This window comes from Hordeum vulgare, chromosome 5H, assembly GCF_904849725.1.
Source record: "Hordeum vulgare subsp. vulgare chromosome 5H, MorexV3_pseudomolecules_assembly, whole genome shotgun sequence".
Lineage (NCBI taxonomy): Eukaryota > Viridiplantae > Streptophyta > Magnoliopsida > Poales > Poaceae > Hordeum > Hordeum vulgare.
Genome location: NC_058522.1, coordinates 354,872,798 through 354,894,061, shown reverse-complemented (window position 1 = coordinate 354,894,061; position 21,264 = coordinate 354,872,798). Strand labels below are relative to the sequence as shown.

General features: G+C 50.5%; 1 protein-coding gene across 3 annotated transcripts; it reads right to left on the bottom strand.

Annotated features, from left to right (window-relative positions):
• Positions 1-398: 398 nt before the first annotated feature.
• LOC123395300 (DNA-binding protein SMUBP-2-like) lies at positions 399-20,484 on the bottom strand. 3 transcript variants are annotated; one of them, XM_045090282.1, is made up of 7 exons: positions 18,848-20,484; positions 17,678-18,648; positions 17,116-17,399; positions 15,328-16,371; positions 7,219-7,387; positions 1,377-1,534; positions 399-1,081 (listed from the first exon to the last, which is right to left on the bottom strand). In XM_045090282.1, exons 1-7 carry the CDS (start codon positions 18,871-18,873, stop codon positions 833-835), a joined length of 2,901 nt encoding a protein of 966 aa, XP_044946217.1. In that variant the 5' UTR covers positions 18,874-20,484; the 3' UTR covers positions 399-832. The 3 variants fall into 3 exon arrangements, with proteins under 3 accessions (XP_044946217.1, XP_044946218.1, XP_044946216.1); XM_045090283.1 differs by having other exon boundaries at positions 17,678-18,544; XM_045090281.1 differs by having other exon boundaries at positions 17,678-18,690; positions 18,848-20,482.
• Positions 20,485-21,264: the final 780 nt, after the last annotated feature.

Below are 21,264 nucleotides of genomic sequence, written 5' to 3'. Positions count from 1 at the left end.
GAAAGAAAAGAATGAATAAAGAAAGAGAAAAAATGGTCAGGGATGAGGTCGTAACCTACGTGGCGGATTGACCAGACGTGCCCGGGCGCGTCTATCGTCCTCATATTCGAGATAGATATGAGGCATGTCGGTCAGTCCGAGCGTTTGAGATGGATATGAGGGGTCCGGCTGGATCGATTTTTATGACCGGACAGTGATCGAACGGGCTGCCCGAACATTTGAGACGGGTTTGAAGGGTCCGGCTGTAGATGCTCTAACCTCCTAGTCTACTCATAACATAGGGTCAGTTCAGATTGTGGGAGATTCCGGAGGCCCGAATTCTTAGGAGAAGCTGGGAGGGTGCGGATTAATCGTCGGATTCTGCCAAAAGAACTAGACCATAATCGTGAGATTTTAAGTTACTGTACATCTCTGTAATAATCAAGTAATCCAGTGTGCAATACTCGATAATATTCCACCATCGTCAGGTAAGTACTACTCCCTCCATCTTAAAATAAATGCCGTTGATCTAGTACAAAATTTATACTAATTTAGTATTGAATTTGTGACACTTATTTTGGAACGGAGGGAGTATCATATGTTACATAAACCCAGGACAGTTAACGGTTTTTGCTGCTAAACGCAAAAACCGCATGATAAACAACTTGGTCTGCCACACAGTTCATTCAGGACAGCCAATCGAGCCATCTCAGATACCCCAAAAGTACCAGCCCTCAGAACCGTAGTACATGATGGACCTCCTAGTTTTACCACTCAAGAACTGCAGTGACATACATGCATGGAGAAACAGAACACTTTAGGATTGCCGATTTGTTGCCGAGTGAACGGAGCACTAACTGATGGAAGGCAAGGCAGGTGGGCTGAAGCCAAGGCCATAATCGCCACCGTAGGAACCAGGTTCAACATGCCTTACTTGGCCATGCTGACGGATATGGCGAAGGAGCCTGGCCAGGAACTCATTGTTGCAAATCGTAGAACTATCGCACACAAGTGCGACATGCCTCCGTGCCCTGGTAATGGCCACGTTCATGCGCCTGTTATCGCCAAGGAACCCTACCGCTCCCAAGGAGTTTGACCGAACCTACCAGGATTGAGAAACAAACGTCATTCAATTTCAGCCTTCGATATAGATTGTCAGGTGGGGATAAGAAGAAAAGGAAAGTCCTGTTACTTTATTTACATACTCCCTCCGTCCGGAATTACTTGTCGTTAAAACGGAAAGAAATGGATGTATCTAGAACTAAAATACATCTAGATACATCCAGTTCTATGACAAGTAATTCCAAACGAAGGGAGTATGATTTATGCAGCTCAAGAGCAAACATTTGTCACTTCAACAAATGAGAAAGAGAACATCACAAAACTGTTGTTCTTACCATCGATATGACCACCGCATCTGCCTCCCTTCCCTGGAAGCTATCTATGGTTGACACCTCAACACCCAAAGCCTCTGGATATTCTTCTAGTCTATCTCTTAAAAGTTGTACCTGAGCAATGTAAGGCGACTGAACAGCAATGGAAGTTGGAGAGACCCCTGCAAAGATTGGTTTCAGCAGTTATGAAGAGCAAGACTCAGGCGTAGTTCAAATCAAATGGTTCGGTGGATAAGAAAGGAAGGCCTCGTCTAAGGCCAAGTTATGTGCACCTTGCAGTGAATGTATAAAGAAAATAGGCTAATATGCACCACTAAAAGACAAATACCAAGGATGTGAGCTAGCGTGTTTGCATTATGACAGATATATTGAAACAAAATTGGCAGGACTTGAGTAGATTTTTGTTGCCAGATAATATTGTTAATGGTTAACCTCGTTTATTTCCTTTGGTTCCCAACAAACAATTGTTTTGGACATAGGAAAAAATTATCTGCCAAAGTTTCGTTCCAGAGTGTTCGAATGTCCAAAAGGACAACATTTATGGAACTGAAGGGAGCAGTACCTTTATTAGGCAAGAATAATTAATCAGTCTCTCTCACATCTAAATGTCACAATCCCTGCACCTGTCAGGCCTTCATGCATTGGCATTATGAACTAATGTTTATAACACTTGGTATCCAAGCTACAACACCATGGCTTCTACTTCTGCTGCACTGGTTTACATGGCAGCGTCTGGAGTGGGAGGCCAAAACTAACAAAATTATGGCTCCTAAGTACACCATTAGACAGAGGAGGTATGATAAGCTACCCTGATGAAGATTAACTTCAGCCAAAAGATCAATTTACCCTTGGCATGCAAATCAACCGAAGGGATTCTGTTGGTTCAGGATGTAACCAATAAACTAAATAGCAATAAAGTGGCCTTATTTGTTCGGGGCCCTTAGACACAAGGGTTCTACACTTCATCCATAACTAGAGGACACAAACTACTCAACGTGAACAGGAATTATCTAGTAACCTGTGAAGCACAATGTTTGCTTTCTTGAGCATGCAAACTGCATTATTGAAGTTAGAGAAGCAGCAAAGTGAGATCAATCTCATGGTAAGAGCCTTAGGTTTATATTGGAAGCCATCTCCGCCATGCCAGCTTCTAAACCACATTGGATGATTGGAGAATATTGCAGTGTTAGCACTAAAGGAAGGGCAGCGAGACAGCGAGACAGCGAGAGTGGTCATGCCATCATTGTTATGGCTGTGCCTCCACCACCACCAACACCTTGCTCACCACCGATGAAGAAGAAGGTTGTTGTGGATTCGCGGAATTGTTAAGCATCTCTGTGGACTCCAGGAATTGTTAAGCATCTCTGGGATCAAGAACCATTCCATCTGAGGTGTGGCTTCAGATAAGTACCCCTGGTCGAGCCACAACATTGTTAGAGCATCTCTAGCAGACCCCTTATATCGTGCCGACCCGCAAAATAACCGCCCGTTTACAGTTTTGCATAAAAAAAGTGGCCCGAACAGAAACTGTACCGGACCGCGGGCCTTCAAAAATTTTGTGGGGCGTGCCAAATTCTTTCCCTCAACCCTTTGAAACACGGGTGGGAGGCCGACCCGAGGGTGACCCCTGTTGCTAGCGAGATTTGGCGAGAGGGACATTTCCGCACGGCAGTTCCTGCTCTCCCTTCCGTCCACCGCCATTGTTCTTCCTCCGACCGCTCCAGACCACCATCCCCGGCTCTGTAGCGCCTCCTAGCCGGTGCCCGGCACCGTGGCAGTCATGGACACGCCAACCCCTCAAGCAGATCTCGTCGCCGGCCGTGTCACGCCCATTGCCATTCAAGCCTCCACCGCCCATCCCCGCAAGCGCCAGGGCAACATCGTCGTCCAGAGCGAGGCTCCCGCAGCTGCCGCCGAGAAGGCACGCCCGCCCGCCGTCGCTGCAAATCCGAAGCAGGCCGTTCCCACGCCGCCAGTGAAGATGTGCAAGGTGGCGGGGGTGAAACGCAAGAAGGCGGCCACAAAAGGTCATGCAAGCACCGTGCCACCACCTCCTCCGATCGCCGCCCCAAGAGCTCCCCCGAGGACGCCCAACGACGCTGCTACCGCCGCCCCGAGGTGTTTGACGGAATGGGCGCAAGGTATGAATCTTTGATTTTCTTGTAGTTGTTTTTATTTTTCGCCATTGTGATTTTACGTGACTTGAGGAGCAAAATTGTAGCGCCGATCTGCATGATGCGACTGCCGAGTTTGTGCACATGTTGGACGACAATGCCATCGACATTGATCAAGCTCCGACCGGTGATTACGGCTACAATGAGATGGATGATGGTGTGCATAGTCACGGTGAGGAAGAAGATGAGGTGGAGGAGATTGGGAGGCCTGGAGAGACGGCCTGGAGAGATCTTGCTTAAGAGATAAGGGCCGAGAAAAACGCGGTTTAAAGGCAAATACACTAGAGCATTGCTGGGAATTGCTTGAAAATAGCGAGAAGTGGAAGTTGATTGACAAAGAATCCCCACCGAAGAGAGGTCCACTCACCAAGTTGGATGATGATGATGAAGATGATGATGGCCCAAGAAACAAGAACAAGCTCGATGGAAACAAGAATGCCAAGGACAAGATCAAGAGGGAAGCGTAGGCATCAAGCTTGCGGAACAAGATAGATCACATGGTCAAGTCCAATCAGGCATTGGTGATCAAAACATTGGAGGCAAAGAAGGAGTTGGCCGAGAAGAAGGCTCAAGAGAAGCAAGAGAAGTGGCAACTACTCAAGGAGGAGACATGCGCAAGGCCGCCATTGAGAGAAGAGCCATGGCCGAGGAGAACAAAGCCATGGCCAAGCTCCTTCAAGAGGAGAACAAGATCATGATGATGAATCGAAATGACATGGATGAGCTCACCAAAAAATGGCATGACATAGCAAGGTTGGAGATCTCGGAGAGGGGGAGGCTAGACGGAAGAAGCCATGCGGTGCCAAGGTTCGGTGAGCAAGGTGGTTCGGCAAGTGGTGGTGGCAATGGTGGCGGTAAAGATTTCATCTTGTGATGATGATGATGGATGAGTGATGATGGATGCGATGTCTTTTGAGTTGTGGCGCGGAAACTATGTTTAAATGTCGCCAAAACTGTGTTTGAATTCTCGGAATTTGAGTTTTATTTGTCAAAATCGCGACCAACTGCTTTGTGTGGTTTTACGGTTTGAGGGCCTAAATCAGCAGCGCACGGAGCAGAGCCCGGATATTCTCTTTTATCACTCGGGTTTGCGGGCTTTGTTCGGTCGCAGCCGAATTCGGCCTTTAAACTGCGTTTTTCTCGGCCCTTATCCGTGGTTTAAGGTTCGTGGCTTTAAGGGGTCTTTTAGAGATGCTCTTATGTTTTGCCCCATCTATGTGGCACCATGTGACAGAGAGGCATTTGCTACTTCCACATGCTGGTCTCCCCCACCACCACCAGCTTCAACAATGTCAAGCCATGCTAATGGCTGCCCATAGTCGTCAACCATCTCTCAAGTCCTCATGCCCTCCAATCGAGGGGCAATTAGCTGCCAGAAAAGCATGAGGATGAGCTGTCGCAAAGGAGAGAGGTATTCGTCTAAAAAGTACTTTGCACGTGCCATTTGGATGCCCTGAATAGTAACCATGGCAGTGTAACTTGTGGGCTTTAGATGGTTGTATTGCATTGCTATACTTATAATTAGCTGAATAGGATAAGATATTGTTAGATGAAGGAATTATTTGGATGTTGCGACATTATTTGGCTACCATTCCATTGAATTTTTTTGTTAGATACTCTTCTTAGAGAATTATTAAGTTTAATGCACCAACCAGTAGAACCAAAAGTCTGAACTGACTAAGAGGTTGGACATCCACATATATACTTCAACACCCCCCTGTCATCAGTGGCGAAGCCACACATCAGCTGGGTAGTCAATTGACTACATAGTTTTTTGCAAAGACAACATACAGCAAGCAGAAATTATGCTAATTTTTTGTGTAAAATGCATTCATTTGACTACACAACGGTCAATTGACCACAAAAGATTGGATTCCTGGCACTGCCACTGCCTGTCATGCATAGCTCAATAAGGCCCAGACGTGAACAGAAAGATGGCAAGCAATTTTTATTCAAATTGTCGAAGGCTTGGATAGGCTCTTGGCCTAGTGGCAAGAGCGCTATAGCGTCTCTACACATAACCGGGTTTAAATATTGTGGGCAAATATCATCTTGATTATTTACCGGACTGAATTCAGTGTCCCACAACTTTCTTAATTAAAATACCATCGGGCCCCTCCATCGTTGGTCTTGTATTTTTCTCTTAAATAAGAAAGACTTGAACACAAGACCTCTTGGCTCTCATACTATATTAAGTTTCACGCACCAACCGGTAGAATTACAAATTTGAACTCGTGAAGAAAGTTACTTCAACACCCCCTCTCACACGTGGCTCTATAAGGCCTAAACGTGGGTAGAAAGGGGGTTAGCAAAATATCTATTTAAATTGTGAAAATCGAGATTTCAACCCAAAGCCGCTTGGCTCTGATACCATATAAGTTTGAACTGATGGAGAGGATTGGGCAATCCACATACATTTCAACACATTAAGTTTCATGTACCAACCAGTAGAACTAAAAGTTCAAACTGATGGATAACGTTCGGCAGTTTACATATGATTCAACACCCCGTTTCGTGTGTGGCTTGATAAGGCCTAAATGTGGACAAAAAGAGGGGAAGCAATTATTTTATTTAAATGGCAAAAGCTGAGACTTGAACCTAAAACTTCTTTCCTCGTTTGTTTTTTGACCGGAAAACTGTAGGCGAGGCCCAGATAGTAAATCAATAACATATAAAAAAGAAACAAAAGTTCAAGGAGAAAAGAATGTGCAAAGAGAGAGCAGAAGTGTACAACAAGAGAAGGAGGCGCTGAGGGAGGGGAAGTCTTAAACTAGAGAGCCGAGCCAGCTACCAAAGACCTCTGCCTTGATTCTGACATCATATTAAGTTCCATGCACCAACTAGTAGAACCAGAAGGTTGAATTGATGGAGAAAGTTGAACAATCAACATATACTTCAACCACGCCTCTCATGTGTGGCTGGCTTGATAAGGCCTAAAAGTAGACAGAAATAGGGCAAGCAGCTTTTTATTTAAATAGGGAAAGATGACACTTGATCCAAGACCTCTGAGCTCTGACACCATATTAAGTTTCATGGACCAACCAATAGGACAACAATGGTGGTGAAGAGCGGGCAATCAAACCCATGAAGGCAGAGTCAAAGAGTGGCCAGCCAGCTATGCCACATGGTGCATGCTAGGTGGCCGTGATGAGAAAGTTTTTGAAAAAAAATTGGAGATTATTTTTGAAAGATGGAAGTGAGATGTTTTTTTTCCTTTTCTTTTTGAGAAAAGTTTTTTTAGGTTTGTTTTGAGATGGATGTGAAGTCGATGTGACGCGAGAAAGTTTTTAAAAGTTTTGAGACGAAGGTAAGGTTTTTCCCTTTTTTTCTTTAAGATGGAGAAACGCGCAGACAGTTTCCTCTCAAGCGGCCTGCAATGGCAGGCCCCAACCACTAGTATATTTCAATGGCGCTAACTACTTCTATATAAACAGAGGATCATACCCTTCAAAATGAAGTCTATGGCCTTATGTTTATCCTAAGAACACTAAAGTGACAAAGGTCAATTATATCCCTCACCCAAGAGCAGCCAAAATATTAAGGATTTCATATCAGCTGCAAAGATGAGGTCATAGCATCTTACCTCTTAGGAGCAAATACAATGGCAACTAATATACAAACAATGTAAATATAGCAGCAGTATATATTAAAGAAGATATACTGAGACATACCACATAGTACAAGATTGACTACATGCTGTGCAACTATATCTGCCTCGCCACTGTTATAAAATGAGCCTGTTCCAGCAAGGTCTAAATTCTCCTCACAGTCAATATTTAGACTTCCATATGGCATTCGGGTGTCAAGTAAAAGCAAGGCACACCGAGTTATCCAAGTTTCCTGAAAGAAAGAAAATGATAATTTTCCACCACTTGCAAGATAATTTTGGTTCAAGAGTTTAAGCGTCTATTAAAATATGAAGTCAAATAATAACTGCAAAAGTATCTAGTTCACCAATAATTCCAAATGAATCTCGTAATAGGAACTAGGGAGGGCGTTTAGGTTTGGTCTTTTCGGACTATAGCTCTGGCATTTTCGGAGATTTTGGAGAAAAAAGTCTAAGACCCTTGCTTCCTTAATAACGGATACATGATATCCCCTATTATAATGAAAACTTGACCTCTGATAAATAAGCTATATCACTAATGAAACACATGTAATATGTCTAAGGAAATAAACCAATTAACAAGAGAACTGACTAATCTTATTGCTGCGCCCACCACCCGGCCGGCGGTCCAGGACCGCCTTGGGCCACGCTCGGAGGTGCACCGCGCGACGGGTGGACCGGTGCTTGATGCGGAAGGGTTCAGCAGGCCCGGCGCAGGCATCACCACCGTCGACCACGCCACGATGCCCCGGCCAGCCCGGCATCTCCGCCGCATCGTCGCAGCCCGACCCCGGAGGAGGCCACCGGCCTATGCTTCCGCTGCCTCGACCCCCGGCACCACGTGCGCGACTGCCCTAATGATGTCCGGTGCCGACGCTGCCTCGTCTTCGGCCACGCCTTCCGCGCCTGCGGCGGACACCGCGCCGCCGACGCATCCCGGCGCACCACGGACGCACCGCGACGGCCCTCGCGCACGGCTGAGCACGCATCGCCTCCCCCTCCTCGCGGGGCCGTCGCCGACGCAAGAGGCCCCCTCCCAGCGGCGCGCCCCCGCATCGCTCCCCCGCCGCCGCCCCCACCCCCTCCGGCCCCGGCCGCCCCGACGCCATGTGATGGCCCCACGCGGGTTATCATCGCGCAGACGGCGGAGATGGACGACGCCGAGCTCGTCCTCGCTCGCGCAATGGTGGCCACCATCACGGGCATCAGGCCGCGGGTATCCCCGGCCGAGGTGACCGAGCTGCTGCTGAGCTCGCTGGAGCTTGCCGAGGGCGATTTCACAGTTCACATGCACCATCCAGAGGACTTCCTCGTCCTCTTCTCCTCCATGGCCACCATGCGCCGGCTTCACGGCGAGCACCTCCTCTGCTCGCCCCGGTTCTCGCTCTCCTTGCGGCCATGGTGCAAACTGGCGCACGCCAACGCCGACGGCCTGGGGTACCGCGTGGAGCTCGAGCTCCGTGGCATCCCCGCCCACGCGTGGCATCTCGCCACGGCCGAGCACCTGCTGGGCACGAGCTGCTGGGTGGAGAGGTTGCACCCTCGCACGCGTTCGCGCGACGACCTCGCCTTCTTCCGTCTCACCGGCCGCGCGCATGACCCCGTTGACATCCGGCGCGCCGCGGTGCTGGTCATCGTCGATCAGTTGCCTGCCCGGGTGCCCTCGGACCCCCCCTCCGTCCGGTCTTTGTCTTACCCCATCTCGATCGAGCTCACCACGGCGGCGCGGATCAGGGACGCACCAGACGGCCACCAGGCTGCCGGAGACTCGAACGGGGACGGCGCTGGCGAGGGCGGTGGACGCGGTCCGGGACACGACCAGGGGCCAGCACCAGGGCGCGCGCGCCGCCGCGGCCGCAAGCGCAGGCGCTCCGACGAGATCCCGTCTGGGCGCGCGGACGGCATGGCCATCGATGCGCCGGCCTGGCCATGCCGATGGCACTGCCACGGCGGCCTCCTGGCCCAGCGCGGCGGCGCCGCCGAAAGGTGCCCGCACGGCCAGGCTGGGCATACTGGCCTGGCCAAGGCCACAGGGGCCCACCGCGATGCGTCACCGCGTCAACAAAGGGCCTCCCGACCGCGTGACCACCCTGCAAAATGGAGCTTCCCCAGGGGCCCGCGCGCACACACCTTCGGGCCAGGACAAGCCGGTCTCTGCTTTGGGGCCAGTAAGGACAAGCCCAGAGACAGCTGGCGTGCAGCGGTTGGCTGTCGAAGCCCACACGATCACTGTCGTTTCAAATCCCAGCAGCCCCACCACTGCCGAGGCGGATACGCCCGGGACCGCGCGCCCCTGTGCTCTTCCCGCGCCGGACCAAGATGCGAATGGGGCCACTTTGGCTTCGGCTGAGCTTGCGCTCGCCAGTCAGGTCCCAGATTCGCAACCAGGCGGCCCCACCCTGCCAGTCTCGCCTGCCGCCTGGTCGGGGCAAAGCGGCGCTACGCCCACCCCTGCGGCGAGGGGCCTGCATGATGCATCGGATCAGGCGCCGCGGTCATGCGCGGAAACTGCTTTTGCATGTGCGGGAATCAAGGACGCAGATGCCGCCGAACCGGCCCTGGCCCCTGGGCCCCTGGCCAGCGATCAGCACGCTGCAGAGGCGCCCCCGGCCGCGCGCACCCTCCCCGCGCCAGCAGCGCAAGAGGCCCACCCTACTGCCCCCCCCCCCCCCCCCCCCGCGCAGCGCCTGGCGAGGCCAGTTGCCACCCCAGCCCCCGGCAGATTCGCCTTTTGCAATGGCCCACGCACAGCGGCCCGAAGGCGCCTCGGTTGCAGCCCCCCGCGCGACGACCACGAGCAGATTCGCCTCCCCCCATCACTATGCGACGGCCACGCAGCCGGACAGCTACATGCCCCTCCTCCTGGACCCTGGGACAGTTTCTGGCAGCCGCCACTAAGCAGCTCAACGCCACCCTGCCGTCTCCTGGGAAACGCCCGCGGCCGCCTCTGAACTTCAGCCCCCGGCGAGGACGATCTGCGGCTCCTCTTGCGGCCACTGCAGCGCCGCCCAGGACCGAGAGGCGGGCCCAAGTTCAGATTCTGCGCACCCTCGGCATAGTCGGCATCAACCAGCACATCTCCGCAGCCGAGATGAAGGCCTACGACGACCTGTTCGCTGCGTCGATCCAGCTGCCCGTGCTGCAGGCCATGGCCTCCCTCGTGGACAGGGTGATCCCAGAATGCCTGTCTGCTGCACCAAACGCTGCCGCCTGCGCACGCTAGCGTCGTCGATCCCTTGCCCATGGATTACGGCTTGAAAATCGTTGTATGGAATGTTAGAGGCCTTAACTCGCGCGCTCGGCGCTGCGCTATCCGTTCGCTGCTCTGTAACTCGTGCGTCCATTGTATGCCTCCAAGAAACAAAGATGGCCTTGATCTCGTCGTTTGTTGTGTTGGACACGTTGGGGTCTGAATTTGATGGGTCCACCTATCTCCCGGCTGATGGCACGCGCGGCGGCATCCTCCTCGCTTGGAACACCAGGGTCGTCACGATCTCCGACCTCCAGTTCACGCAGCACGCATTGACCGCGAAGGTGTGTGTGCCCGGTGGCAACCCCTGGTGGCTCACCACGGTTTATGGACCCGGAGTGACCAGGACAAACTGGCGTTCCTGCAGGAGCTGCGCGACATACGCGCCACCAGCCCAGGACCATGGATGTTGTGCGGAGATTTTAACTTGATATGCCACGCCTCGGACAAGAGCACGAGCAACGTGAACCATCGCATGATGGGCAGATTCCGCCGCGTGATCAACGACCTCGCCCTTAAGGAGGTGTATCTCAACGGACGCCGCTTCACGTGGTCCAATGAGCAGTCTCCTCCTACGCTCGTGCGCCTTGACCGGGTGCTCTGCACCGCGGACTGGGAGGATTGCCATGGCGAGTGCCACCTTCGCTGCCTGGCATCCGTCGTCTCCGACCACTGTCCCATGCTCCTCGACTGCTCGCCCATGCCCTCGGCTCATAGGCGCTTCCACTTTGAGGAGTTCTGGATGCGCTTAGACGGCTTCCATGACACGGTGGCTGCAGCCTGGAGCTCTGTGTCGGACACTGACCCCTTCAGGCGGCTTGTCGGGCGCTTGCAGGCCACGGGCCGCGCCCTCACGAGCTAGAGCGCCAAATCCACGGGCAACATCAGGGACAAGCTCGCCGTCTCCCGCGAGCTCATCCTGTGCTTTGACCAGGCCATGGAGACGCGCACCCTCACGCCCCCGGAAGATTGGTTGCGCAAGCAGCTCAAGATGTCCTACCTTGGCTTGGCCTCGCTTGAGCGCACGATCGCCCGGCAGCGTGCCCGCCTCGCCTCGCTCAAGGACGGCGACGCGAACACGAGCTTCTTCCATCGGCAATGCACATACCGTCGTCAGAAGAACCGTGTGCACAGCCTGCTTGTGGATGGGCAGACCCTAGTCGAGCACGGCGAGATGGCCCAGGCAGCATATGATCACTTCGACGGGCTGCTCGGCACTGCGACCGACCGAGCACACACGCTAGACCTCTAGCACCTCATTGCGCCCGCTGACCTATCGAGCCTCGAGGCGCCCTTTAGCCCAGAGGAGATTTGGGAGGCTGTGAGGCGCATGCCCGCGCACAAGGCGCCAGGACCGGACGGCTTCACCGCGGAGTTCCTGCGCGCTTGCTGGTCCATCATCAAGCACGACATCCTTGAGGTTTTCGAGTTGCTATACGCGCTGAGAGGGCGTGGATTCCACAGGCTCAACCAAGCGCTGCTCACCTTACTGCCGAAGCGCGCCGACGCTCACAGGCTGAATGACTATCGGCCGATATGCCTGATACATATCGTGGCGAAGCTCTTCGCGAAGGTCCTATCCTTGCGCTTGGCTCCGAAGCTTGATTCCCTGGTGAGCCGATATCAGAATGCATTCATTGCCGGGCGCACCCTCCACGACAACTTCATCCTAGTCCGGCAATCTCTAAAGCTGCTGCATCAATTGGGAGCTCCGAGAATCATGATCAAGCTCGACCTCACCCGGGCTTTCGACTCCATATCCTAGCCCTTCCTCTTCGAGACCCTACGCCAATATGGGTTCGGAGCAAGGTTCCGGGAGTGGCTGGCCATTCTACTATCCTCGGCCAGCACCCGGGTCCTTCTCAACGGAGTGCCTGGGCCCCCGATATGGCACCGCCGCGGGCTGCGCCAAGGTGACTCGACGTCTCCGCAGCTATTCGTCCTGGCCGTCGACACCCTCAGTCGCCTCATGCAACGAGCGCTCCAGACCGGCATCCTCCGGAGCCTCCACCCCCGTCGAGCTGTTCCGGCCATCTCGCTATACGCCGATGATGTGATGTTGTTCTGTCACGCCACGACCAACGAGGTCAGGGCCGTGAAGGGCATCTTAGGAGTCTTCGGTGCCGCCTCTGGCCTGCATGTGAACTACGGGAAGAGCTCTGCCACGGCATTGCATGGGGACGAGACGACTGCCACAGTGCTGGAGACCCTGGGACGGCGGACCTGCCCATCTCATACCTGGGCATCCCCCTCTCCACACGCCGCCTCTCCGCGGCCCAGATGCAACCACTCGTCGACAAGGTGGCAGGCCGCCTCCCGATGTGGAAGGCGTGGCTCATGAACAAGGCTGGGCGACTGGCGCTCGTCAAATCGGTGTTAAGCGCCATCCCCACGCACCAAATGCTCGCCCTCGCCCCCCCGAAGAAAACTCTGAAGCAGCTCGAGAAGATTCAGCGTGGGTTCCTCTGGGCAGGACGCCAGGCAGCCCACGGAGGGCACTGCCACGTGAACTGGCGCCGGGTATGCCGGCCGATCGAGTTTGGTGGCTTGGGAGTCCGAGACCTCGAGCGCACGGGGCTCGCTCTTCGGCTCAGATGGTTATGGCTCTCGCGGACAGACACTGGTCGTGCTTGGCATGGCTTGGACATGCAGTTCACCCCCGAGGAGCACGGCCTTTTCCACGCCTCCACCACCATGCAGCTCGGGGACGGAACCACAACGCTCTTTTGGGAGGACCGATGGCTTCTCGGCCTCTCCATCCGCGAGCACGCGCCCGCGCTGTACATGTGCATCCTCAAAAATCGCAGGAATTCCCGGACAGTGGCGGAGGGCGTTCTCGGCAATGCTTGGGCGCGGGACATCCGCGGCATCCTTGGCCTCCAGGAGATTGGGCAGTACCTCCAACTCTGGATGCTGGTGTCTCGCGCCACCCTTTCCCATGAGCCAGACAAGCTGACCTGGAAATGGACGGCCAACGGCAGCTACACAGCTAGGTCATGCTACCAGGCCACCTTCCACGGATCTATCACTTGCCGCTCTTGGAAGCTGATATGGAAGAGCTGGGGCCCGCCGAAGGTCAGATTCTTCCACTGGCTCGCCAACCAGGACCGTTGCTGGACTGCGGAGCGCCTCGCCCGCCATGGCCTCACACACCACCCTCGGTGCCTCTTGTGCGATCAAGAGCCGGAATCCATGCAACACCTGCTGCTCGCATGCCCATTCGCGAAGCAGACCTGGCACGGCATCATGTCCTGGCTGCGTCTCCTGACTCCGGTGCCTGACCAGGACGCCACGCTCCACGACTGGTGGCTGCGGGCTCGCGATGCTACGCCCCCCCTGTTCCGCAAAGCGTTGGCCTCCGTAGCGCTCCTGGTTCCTTGGATGATCTGGAAGCATAGAAACGCGTGTGTATTCGACCATGTAACCCCATCCTTAGTCGAGCTAGACGCTGCGATCAAGGACGAGTCCAGGAATTGGGCTAAGGCAGGAGCCAAAGGGCTTAGTCACCCTGCCATCCTCCTGGGACGTCCATTGATTCACTTGTAACACCACTGTACTGGCCTCTTAGGAGGATGTTCTCCCCCCCCCCCTTTCAATGCAATGAAACGCAAAGGCTTTTTGCGTTTTCTCGAAAAAAAAACTGACTAATCTTATCTCTAGTGTGCCCGACTGAACAATATTGCATGCTGGTGGTGATATGGATGCTGCTGGTGGCGGAATAGTCTGGGTAGCGGGCATATTGTTGGACAGGAGTTAGGATGTCTGAAGTCTTCTCAGAAGAGAAAACCATGATGTTTTGCTTTGACAGAAAATGATGTCAGGACGAGGATAAAAATCATGTAGACGATAAGCGAGAGAGCATGCATAGAGAGATTCAAATTTTAGATGAGAATGATAGGAAAAAACTGGGACATGAGAATTTCAGGAGAGAAAAGATCAGTTCATATTTTTGCTTCACTGGTAACGGGTACTTGCTATTCTTCTGCAAGGATCTGGTATTGACCCCCGATAAACAATCTGTATCTAAGAATTTTTTTTCTCTGATACGTGGGACGTATCTGTACAGAATTTATAAACAGCCTTGGCTAATGAAGAAACTAACTGTTCTTATTTGTACTGAGCAACTAGTACTGAGCAAGTTGGCGAACAGTATGTGGGTACTATTCTAACGCATGCACAGTACCATCATCAGCTACCATAATATACTCTCCCAGCAGTCTTAAACTACTTTGCACCTCGTTAGACTAAATACTCCTTGCAGTACCATCTACCAACCCATAGACATAGGCATAGGAACCACATAGCTTCCTCTTCATGAACTTATATTAGCACGAATTAGGCAATCTAAATGGTGTAATAAACATAGAGAGGAGTTATAGTGCTAGAAACACAATGGGTGCTACTGTGCCACTAATTCACGGTAGCACTCCTACAGAGTTCTGAAAATTCAGTAGCACCCATTGTGCTTGTAGCACTACCAACGGTAGCACCCCTAAAAAGTTCTAAAACTTTTCTGGAAACAATTGTGAATCGACAAGATATATGGTTACAATCCCACAAAATTTCAAATCCAAATTCAAACTACATATGCTTAACTGGAAGTAGTTTGCACCAGCCCCCCTCATATGTATAGAAACAAACATGAAGAATTGCAGCCAACACACATTTCCGGTATATTTTGAACAAGTGAAAATGTATGATGAATTCTCCTCCGGGCAGTTCACAAGCAGCTTGGTCAGTCAGGAGATTCAAAATAAAAGGACATTCAGTGCAAAACATGACTATGAAATTTCTATCAGGGTGCCAAATTGCACCATGGCACATAGTGGGGGTAGAACATCTACAAGCATAGTGATCCATACCTTTGGTATGTGTAAGAAAGTTGGTTATAGTTTTATAGCAAGAGGAACAGAGTATCTATACCTGGATAGATGGATAATCGACAAGAAGGCGAGAAGCGACGGATGGTGACGATTTGAGCAACCCAAAATACATCTCGTTTGATGCCCAATTGGCTATTGACTCATGCATTCTGTATTGCATTGTTAATTTTGTAGTCAGTAGTTCATCGTGCAATGATGAAGCCCTTTCCAATAAAGACATCCCTAGGCCACCTTGCATGGCCTCCCTTGATAATATTACAGGTGCAAGCTGGTGTTGATCACCAGCAAGAATGCATCGCTTTCCCCGTAGTATAGGGATCCAGCATGAGGGTTCAATTGCTTGTCCAGCTTCATCTATAATGACGAGGTCAAAAAAACCAATTTCCTTGATAAGTGGATCAGCTGCCCCTATATTAGTTGATAGGACAACATCAGCATTTGAAAGTACCTCCTTGATTATTTCATTCTCCTTCTTTCTGAAGTTTTTCCCAAGTTTTTTCAGTAGTTGTCGTATTCCTGAAGCTAAAGAATCGTCCTGTAAACATTGCTTTAGGTCCTTTCTTAAGTTAGATTTTTTTCTCTGAAACTCTTGTGTGAACTTTTCAAGCCTCCTCTTCACAAGCTCTCCCAAGGACCTTGATGAAACGGATGGAGATATCCTAGCAGGATTTCCAACTCGTACAATGTTAAGCCCAGTACCTGACAATTTCTCCACCATGTTATCAACTGCTGCATTGCTTGGAGCTGTTACAAGAACACGTTCACCCTGTTGGACAGCACAGTCAATGAGATAACTAAGCAAACCAGTCTTGCCTGTACCAGGTGGCCCTTGGATAACTAGGACAGGCCTTTTCTTGTTCAAGCCTAGTGAAATAGCCTGTGACTGCGAGGCATCAAAGTCATACTTATGCTTCCTCAGTAAACCAGCGTCCTGTATTGCTGATTCACCCCAATCAGTCAGATTATTCTGCTCCAGCATCGTCATGTCTTCCTTGTCCCCAAACAGAGTGGCTACTACCCCAATGGAAGCATTTGTTTTCTGCAAACCTTTTCTCTGCAGAAGTATCAATGCTTCACAATTGCGCTGCCAAATCATAAGCATAGATGAATGAGCTAAAATTCCGGTTTTCAAGATCCTGGATACAACAGAAGAAGTGGTTGATGGCACAGGAAAAACAAAGGGTTGTACCAAGTGGTTTGAGTGGTTGGAAAATTTCCTCCAAAATAGAGTGCAAATCAATCCTTATGAAACTTTCCTAAGGATTCCAATCGTATGAGTTCAAACAACCTATGTAGGAAAAATTCCGAAGGATACAAATCCTATGAAATTCCTTCGAATCACAATAGTGATGCTGAAACAGCAACATAGTTTTATAGGATTAAAATATAGAAATTAAATTAACTTGCACTCCCATCACATACACCATTCCTACAAGGATTGGCGGTTAAGTTTTGCATACCAAAGAATAGATTTATACCAATAAGGATTCATTTCCAGTTATGAATTTTTATGCTCCATATTATGTTCAATATCATGAAATTTTATTTCAAAAGGGCAATCTTGTGCTAATAATAAATTATCAAAGGTGGTGTGCTGTGTGCCAGTTTACTGCTAAGTAGACAATAGGTTGATACTCAGATTGATACTTCTCTGGAAAGGCACGGACATGGCAAACTTCCGAACATGTCTTCAATGGATATCATCAAAATATAAGTGACTCGGAGCTGCGTTAAGAAATTACATGCGTATGATGCGCCACCAACACGAGGAAAGGTAAACTATCTTCAAAACAGAATAATATCCGGTGCATGAGCAAAACTGCATCACCTCGTATGTAAGTCCATCAGCCAATGCTTGTATCCTGTCGATCCGCACACTTTTCCCAGAAAACTTGGAGAAGGTAGGATCACCAGGCCGGGATTTCAAAGAAACAGTAATACTGCAGCCATCCTCACCAAGATTATGTATAAAGCCTTGCACACAAGAAGTGCCAACCTCGCCCTGGTTATTGCATGTCCTCACACAAACCATGTCCCCAGGGGACAGTGTTGATGGAGGCAGTTTATGGGTGCCTTCCACTCTAAACAGAACCAAACGTAGGCCTCCCAAGCCTGCACGCAATAAGATATTTAGCTCCATGAGCATGTCTTATCAATTGTTCACTGTTTACATCATGTAGCAACTTCAAGTATCAGGAACTTTTAGCTAAAAGAATATACATTATTTATGTATACATGCCTGCTTAAATACACAAGGACCTTCAGAAGCATATCTTACTACATTCTTAACCAATTAGAGGAACACACGTTGTGACAAACATCATACCCCTAACGATGTATAATTGCATTTACTAACCCAACTAACATACAAAAGAAGTAAGCACACTAACCAGTTGAGGTACTGATAACATTCAAGTTGCAAACGGTGTCACACTGCTCTTGTTCCGCCTGACCATGACTCACCAAATACTCGACTGGCTTGAGTGGCTGCTTTGCTGCACCATCCGTTGTTGGGATGGCATTCAACTCTTCCTGGGTGAATTCCAGCTCTGCATCTCGCTCGATGTTTAGAAGGTCTGACATTTTCTTGACAAAGTCTTCGATTTTGGTCTGCATCAGCCTTGTCTTGTCGAGGCTTATGCCAAGGAGATTGTGCATCGCAGGAACTTTAGGTTTGCGGGCACCTTGCCGATGCTGGGCAGACTTAGCTAATTTTTTCAGAAGCATCCAGGATTCCGTGGAGCGCCAATCAGAAATACGGCCCTGGTTCTGGTGTTTCAACAAGACCTCTCGGAGTTCACGTTGGAAGTGGTCAAAGAGGGTGGGGTAGTGGGTGGAGGCTTTGAGGCAGAGAGCTTCATGTCCCTTGGGCATGGGAGTGGCAGAGAGGTAAGGCTGTGCCAGAATCATAAACTCCAGGCTGCCTTCAGATGACCCCCCATCCAATGAGAATGCTGCTCCATCATTCTGCACTTCCGTGGAAGCAAATGTGGAGGCCATTGAGCACATGCCCAGCTTTAGCCATTGCATCACACACCGGCCCAGCTCCTTTCGCCCAAGGGGGTCACCACTTTCATAGGCCTCAGCTATTCTGATGGACACTTCTTCTGCAGATGGTACACATTCCTTTTCTTCTTTTGCTGTCTCCTTCCTCTTTCTCCTGCTTCTCCTTCCCTTGTTTCTGTTTCCATCACTGCTGGTGCCATTAGGAGTTGTCGAATGAGAATCAGGTGGCAATAGTACTTGTTCTGTAGGGCCTGCAGATGGGACCAATCGGAGATGACCTTGCTGTAAAAAAGAGATGGGAGCAGAACTAGTGCTGGACAGGAAAGATGGCGATGAAAGTATCTTCAGTTCTCTCCTGCTTGGGTGTAGCACAGTAGCAGAAGAAGAAAATAAGAACCTAAAAGACAGAATATGAAGAGACATGCTCAGCCCAGGAAAACTAGCAATGGAGGCAACATGAAAGAAGAAACGAAATCACTGCCAGAAGAAGAACTGATTATGCAGATATTAACAAGCTACATAGACATGCGAGGTCAGGACTGAGGATTGCTCACTGATATTTAGCATGCTTCATGGCCATGGTAGAGACCTGCGAGTTGTGGTGAAGGCAGTGCTACGTGACCTTCAAGGCTTGAAGCCATACATATATCCGACTATTACTCCAGATTTAAACCACTTCCGTGTCTATTCACCCTGCTAGGTTGCACATCTCCGATGTACACTTTGTTTCCAGCTACTCCTCAAATGGACATATTACTCCCATGGCCTTTGAAGCTCCTAAAAGTTCAGTTCTGATCCACCAACTTCCCTTCTTTTCTTTTTTCAATTATCCACTGTACTCAATTGGAAAAACTAGCACCACATGTTAGGATACCACATATATCCTTCTATACCTGCTGAATTCAGCAATCACTTAGCATTCCATTTTTTTTTCAGATACAAACTTGTCTTTCTGGATCCGAGCAGGTAACAAGTTCCTGCTACCGCCTTCTCACCATGGCATCAAGCAAAGTCTGAAAAATCTCAATACCAGACAGGGGCAGCTTGATTTCCATGTCAAGTTTCTTCTTAGCTGGCTCTGCAGCTTGCTGACCCATCCCCATGCAAAGAACCAGGACAGGACTCTGATATTTGCATGAAAATATTAGCAAACAGAGGTATATGTAAAAGTAAAGCCAAGACTTGACTGATTTTCTGTAAATTTGGTGCCTTAGCTTGGCCTGTGTACTTGTGGAGATGATGATGCTACGTTGCCTTCTGGCACAACACATATATATCTGCTGATATTTAACACGTCTGATTCTTTTCCATCCTGTAGGCACCACTGGGCAGATTGCATAATTTTGCTTGTGTGGCTCTGACCCTCTCTACTTGTCCCTCTCTTTAGTGGTTCCCTTTTTCTCATCCACTCTTCAAACCAGACAGCCTGGACCAGTCCGTTTGACAAGAGCACCAGATGGCAAGTTTGGAAATCCCAAGTTGGCGTGCAGTCATCAGCTCCAGGTAAGCTAGCTAATACCACTTCAGCTTTCTAGGAATTACCAAGCCAAGCCAAACCATGGCAAGGTCAGGAAGACAGTCCAGTGTCTACCTAGTCCACCCCAGCTTGCCTGAGCAGTGCGGCGGTTGTGGGCAACGAAGCTCCGGCCTCGAAAGGTCTGGCACGGCAGAGCCTGCGGAGTGGTTTCACGGAGTAGGCATTTCGTCGAGCAGGTGGAGCGCGAGGTCGGAGAAAGCACGGGTGCGTCCGTTCATCGCAGGCGCACAACATCAAGGTCGCCGCGGATGCGTGCCACTTGCGGGAGAGGTGCATGGATCCCCCTTGAGGGCCCGGAAGTAGTAGAGGTGTTGGCCGCAATGAGCCGTGACGGCGCGGCGGTCGAGCAGGTGGTGCGCGTGGAGGTCACGCCTTGTGCTGACGTGGGATACGGCGGCGGTGGAGACGCCAAAATGTCGGCGGGGCACGGATGTAGTCAGGCGGTCGTCGTGTCGCCGGCACCGGCGAGATAGAGGAGATGATGCCTTGTTCCGACAGGGTGGAACTTGACGACGCGGGGTGCTTCAGTGGTGGAGATGTGGGCCATACGGACCGGCCCGACACTTTATGACACGTCCGTCAAGGCATGAATATTAGTCGGATGGTTTGTGTCGGTCCACGTACGCAGCTTTCACGTATTTGCATGGTACAGGAGTTATACGGACCGGTCCGTTGATATGTTCACTTCGATTTTTGGATCGATTTTGAACTGTTTTTAGGTTGATTTTGATCTGTTGAGCTATATATATATATTAAAAATTTAAACGGGTCGTGTCGTGTTGGTGGCGTGCCCAGCCTTCAGGCTCAGGCACGGCCTGAGGCGGGCTACTTGTCTAGCGCGGCTCGTTTAGGTCGTGTCGTGCCGGCATGCTCGTGGGCTGGCCTGTTTAGGCCGGCCCGTTTGGCCAGCTATGGATGGATCCGGCCACGGACTAGCTAGCAAGCTAGCTAGCTAGCTAGCTCCTGGATCTGGTCGGCCACAAACGAGCTAGGTTCTGTTGGAAACATGCCCTAGAGGCAATAATGAAGAGGTTATTGTCATATTTCCTTGTTCATGATAATCATGTATTATCCATGATATAATTGTATTGATTGCAAACTGAGATACATGTGTGGATACATAGACAACACCGTATCCCTAGTGAACCTCTACTAGACTAGCTCGTTGATCAAAGATGGTTAAGGTTTTCTAACCATAGACATGAGTCGTTATTTGATAATGGAATCACAACATTGAGAGAATGATGTGATGAACAAGACCCAACCGTAAGCATAACATTTGATCGTATCATTAAGTTTATTGCTACTCCTTTATGCATGTCAAGTATCTATTCCTAAGATCATGAGATCATGCATCTCCGTGACACCGGAAGAATGTCTTGTGTGTATCAAACGTCACTTCGTAACTGGGTGGTCATAAGGATGCTCTACAGG

What these genes read in the sequence shown, in the direction of transcription:
- LOC123395300 (XM_045090281.1), bottom strand. Translation starts at nt 18,873, where the DNA reads ATGGCCATGAAGCATGCTAAATATCA. An exon ending in TCGATTATCCATCTATCCAG is followed by an intron (nt 7,388 to 15,327) that starts GTATAGATACTC and finishes TCTTTCTTTCAG; the next exon opens with GAAACTTGGATAACTCGGTG. An exon ending in ATGCGGTGGTCATATCGATG is followed by an intron (nt 1,082 to 1,376) that starts GTAAGAACAACA and finishes CAATCCTGGTAG; the next exon opens with GTTCGGTCAAACTCCTTGGG.